Source organism: Buceros rhinoceros, unplaced genomic scaffold (assembly GCF_000710305.1).
Source record: "Buceros rhinoceros silvestris isolate BGI_N320 unplaced genomic scaffold, ASM71030v1 scaffold17609, whole genome shotgun sequence".
Lineage (NCBI taxonomy): Eukaryota > Metazoa > Chordata > Aves > Bucerotiformes > Bucerotidae > Buceros > Buceros rhinoceros.
The window spans coordinates 45,689-49,731 of record NW_010431106.1 but is presented as its reverse complement, the minus strand read 5'-3'; the positions used below and the strand labels follow the sequence as shown (position 1 = coordinate 49,731).

The following is a 4,043-nucleotide window of genomic DNA, read 5'->3' as shown; positions in this document are numbered from 1 at the left end:
GGAAGATGCGTTAGGGTCAGCAGCATCAGCTGCTCCCTACGTGAACACAGAGACGCCAGTTCACTCCTCAGCACAGGAAGACCCAGGAGCAAACTGGAGCTCAGCGGCTGTGCTGGAGACCTATCAGACCCACCAGTACAAGTGGGGCTGAGGAAGACGTGCTGCATCCCCACTCCTGCGCAATGCTAGTGCTTTTGCAGCCAAGACCAGGCAAAGGAGACGATGGGATGAGAGGCTTTCTCCCTTCAGCAGAGCAGCAATATCTTGGTAAGATGGGAAATGGGTCCTGCCCAACAGTGGCCAACCCACTGGAGCCTTGGCAGGGAGCACAGAAGGACATGAAACCCCCATCACAAGCAGCACAGCAATGCCTGAGCCCCTCACATGTCTGTCCACCTCCCTGGGCCCCCAGGTTTAACCTGCTGATCATTAGCAGAAATAAATGAACAATATTGAATTAAATATTTAATCAGGCTTAAATTTGCTCAAAGCAACAAACCTCCCCCCAACAACCTAAAGAGAAAGAGAGCTGGTACCGACAGCCTGGTGCTCGCTGCGGATTAGCGTGTGCGTGAGCAAGTGCTGTTTCCTCCCGTCACTTGCAATAGCTAATGTTACACTCTGAGCAAAGAGACAAATAAAAGCAAACCTGATTAAATTATATGAAGCTTACACAACTGTAGTTGCTTTATTTAATCTCTTTGGGGGATCTTTTTTTCGCTCCTTTGCAACTTTAACCTCTTGTTTCCCAGGCCAGACTGAGCTGCTGTGCTTTCTCGGATGTTTTGAACTAGGAGCTGGAAATGGACGAATTCCCATCCAGCCTGACACAGCCAATGCAAAATTCCTCGTCCCATACCCTTTCTGCCCCTCTCTCTTTAGGGAAAATCCTTAAGAGCAAGAGCAGAGGTGAGAGAAGAGGCCAGGCGTTTGCACAGACAGGAAGGGCTGTGCCCCAGGGAGGGCTATGCTCACGCCTGCTGCGGCTCCGAGCATCCGGAAACCTGAGCTGCAAGGGGAAATCCATGGAAACAGGGTCCCCAGCACTCTCCAGAGCAGGGATTAGGGACCAGGGTAAGAGCAGGCAGAGAGCCAGGGCTCTGCGCTGCAGCCATGCTGGCGTACAACACCAGCACGTGCACTTGCAGTTGGTGAGAGCTTGTTGTGTTGTAATTAGTGACTGTGCATCTTGCACCAGGGCCAATTACTTCTCCTAAATACATTGTGAAGCCCACGTCGACATTAATTACTGTGCCAGGTCAGCAGAGAGGGGAAGCTAAGGTCACCCCTCTCCTTTCTCTAATCAAGAGTGGCCTCAGCAGCCCAGCAAACGAGAAGCCAATTGCTGTGCAATTGCACGCACTAAATTAAACAGACGTGGGGAGGCTGGGAGAGGAGGGGAGCTGGTTTGAGGAGCAGGAGAAGAATGCCAGGGATGGGTTCTGCATGGGAAAACAGAGCCAAGCAAGCAGGAGAGGTTGGACAGGCCTGCTAGAAACGAGTGGTCGGTCAGGCATCAAACAAACCCAATTGAATAAAGCAAGTGCTGTAGAAAATGACAGCAGCAATGATATTAATATAAATATTGATATTAATGTCAGAGTGAAGTAACCATTCAGCAGCCAGCCCACATTCACATTGGCTGCTACATAGCAAGATGCTCTCTGCTACACCAGGCCAGGCCAAAATCTGACCAAAGCATCTCTCCAGCCCTACGCTTGGGGCAGAGGGACTTGTGCAGGGGACTATGCAGGGGCACACCCCCAGAATGAAACACTACAGAGACAGACAGACAGAACCACACCTCCATCTCCTTCAGCACGGGGTGGTCTTCTATCCCTGGGAAGAGAACCCTCATGGCATAGGTGCGGTAATCCAGAAAGGGGATGCCAGCCCCATCCAGGTCGTTGGTCAGCTCGTTAATGTCAGTCTGCAGCTCAGCAAAGGCTGGGGCGAGGAAAAGTAGAATTAAGCAATGCATCCCGGAATACCAGCACACAGCATCAGCACACAGCCTCTGTCACACCCCATGGGTGGGCTCCCCCAGGCAGGAGTCAGCTCCACATCCCTCCCCCACCATGGGCTGTGATCGCTGTCCCCATCTCACAGGTGGAGAAACTGAGCTGCAGAAGGTGGGGATGACTAGCCCAGAATAAATCAAATGGCAGATTTGGAAACAGGGCCGCTGGGTCCCCGGGGGCTCAAATCCCCCCAGCTCAGCACTTGCAGACTCCTGGGGATGTTGGGGGCAGTGGGAAATAGCAAGGCTTGAACAAAGCCAGAGCTTCTGGAGGAAAATGTTAGTCTAAACCACAAGAATGTCCTCATTTCTTTTTGACCTAAATACTACTTGAGAGAAGAGCTTGAACACACCCACCCCAGCACCTCCCAATCTGAGCAGAGGCAGCTGCGACTCCCAGGGGAATGTGATGCAGGGGGTGGTCCTGAACCTCTAATTGCACCTACAGGGAAAAGCTGATGGGAGAGGAGTCCTGGAGATGCACCAGGGAAAGGGGGTGGGGTGGGGGGGAGAAACCCTCAGAAAAATCAAATTAACAGCACTTTAAAGGGAGCTGAAAGCCAGGCAGAGGACTGCAGGCTCGTCAGCCTGATGAGAAAAAAACAAACCGTCAGCTTGAAAGGCGTGCTATCTTATCTGTAACTAGTGGGACTAGAAAAGAGAAAAGGCAGGGAAGAGATTGTGCCTTTTAATTAAAAGCAGATCCTTTTATCTGCCAGCTGTGGAAGACAAGACACCATCCCCTCCACCAGCTCCCTCCCCTCTCCCTGTCACCAGTGCCATCCGCAGGCACCCACAGGGATGGGGATTTGGGGGAGCAAAGGGTTTTTCTTTCTTTCCCTTTTTTATTATCTTGTGTTCGGTGCTTGAAGCAAGCATCCACAGTGCCCAGGCTGGTTGTGGCTGCGGCTGGCAGGGTCAGGGCCTCAGGAGCCACCTCAGGGGGATAATGGGCAATTAGGTTTTATCAGCAGGATCATACAAGGAATTCTGTCCAATTTCACAGCATCTGTCTGTCACATAATGAGAGACCGACTGCCTGCTCACAGGCAGCACTCGCTACCCTCCTTGCTCTCTTTTCTTCCATTTGGAGAAACACAGGGGAATTTCTGAACTGGAAAAATCCCCAAATCCCACCCAAAATGAGTTTGCTTTCTCTGATGAAGCAACTTTGCCCATTCCCTCTCTGGAAGGCAACGGGGAAAGGGTGGGAGCACACTGAGCCCTGGGACAGTACGACACCCTCCAAGACCCCCACATTAACAGCACAGGGATCCCTCACCCTCTTTGCACTCTAGGGCCACCCGGGACTCCAGGTTGTCCATCTGCAGCTGGAGACGTTTCAGGGTCCGGTCAGCATCCCGGGACTTGCGCTTGTAGGCGATGAGGACTATGATGATGATAAGGAGGAGCAGACCACCCCCACCACCGATCCCGATGATGGCAGGCAGGGTGAGCAAGCTGTCCGAGTAGATCTGCAGCGTCCCCGGGGAGAACTCAAACCCTCCAGCCTTGATCTACACCATGGGGGGAAAAAAATGGACCTGGAGTCAGGTGGCATCCACCCAGGGCAGACCTCCCCACCGTGCAGACTGTGCTGGGAACTGGGGGACGACTCCCAGCCTGCAGGAGGGAGGATGTGGAAAAACGCAGCGAAGGCAGGAGCTGGTCTGGAGCAGTGCAGCGCCTTTTAATGGGATGCAGGACACGCTGCCAGCGTGCGCACAGAGAGGGTGAGAGTTTGATGTCTCACTCAGACAATGCTACGGTAACAGACAGGATGTGAAGCGAGTTCCCCCACAGGTGGGAAGCCTAGTGGGGATCGTGCTGGGTTCCTTTCAACCTGGCAGTGCGAGCACTGCTGCGCTACAATGAAGAAGCCTTCATTACAGTGTGAGCGAGCAGCGGGGGAAAGGGTGGGAATCCCCCCTCACCTTGGCACAGGCTGTGCCTTGGCACCCAGCAGGGAAGGGAGGGTGCTGGCAGGGCTCGCCGGGGCACAGGGATGCCTGGGTGAGCATGC

The 4,043-nt window shown here is 53.4% G+C and overlaps 1 protein-coding gene across 1 annotated transcript in view; it reads right to left on the bottom strand.

Moving 5' to 3' along the window:
• PLXNA1 (plexin A1) overlaps nt 1–4,043 on the bottom strand; it is a gene marked incomplete at its 5' end in the record, with an annotated part of 68,300 nt that overhangs the window by 25,250 nt on the left and 39,007 nt on the right. The window contains 2 exons of the mRNA XM_010143316.1: nt 1,805–1,947; nt 3,303–3,537. Of these exons, the coding sequence (XP_010141618.1) occupies nt 1,805–1,947; nt 3,303–3,537 (378 nt within the window). The remainder of the gene's footprint in view (nt 1–1,804; nt 1,948–3,302; nt 3,538–4,043) is intronic.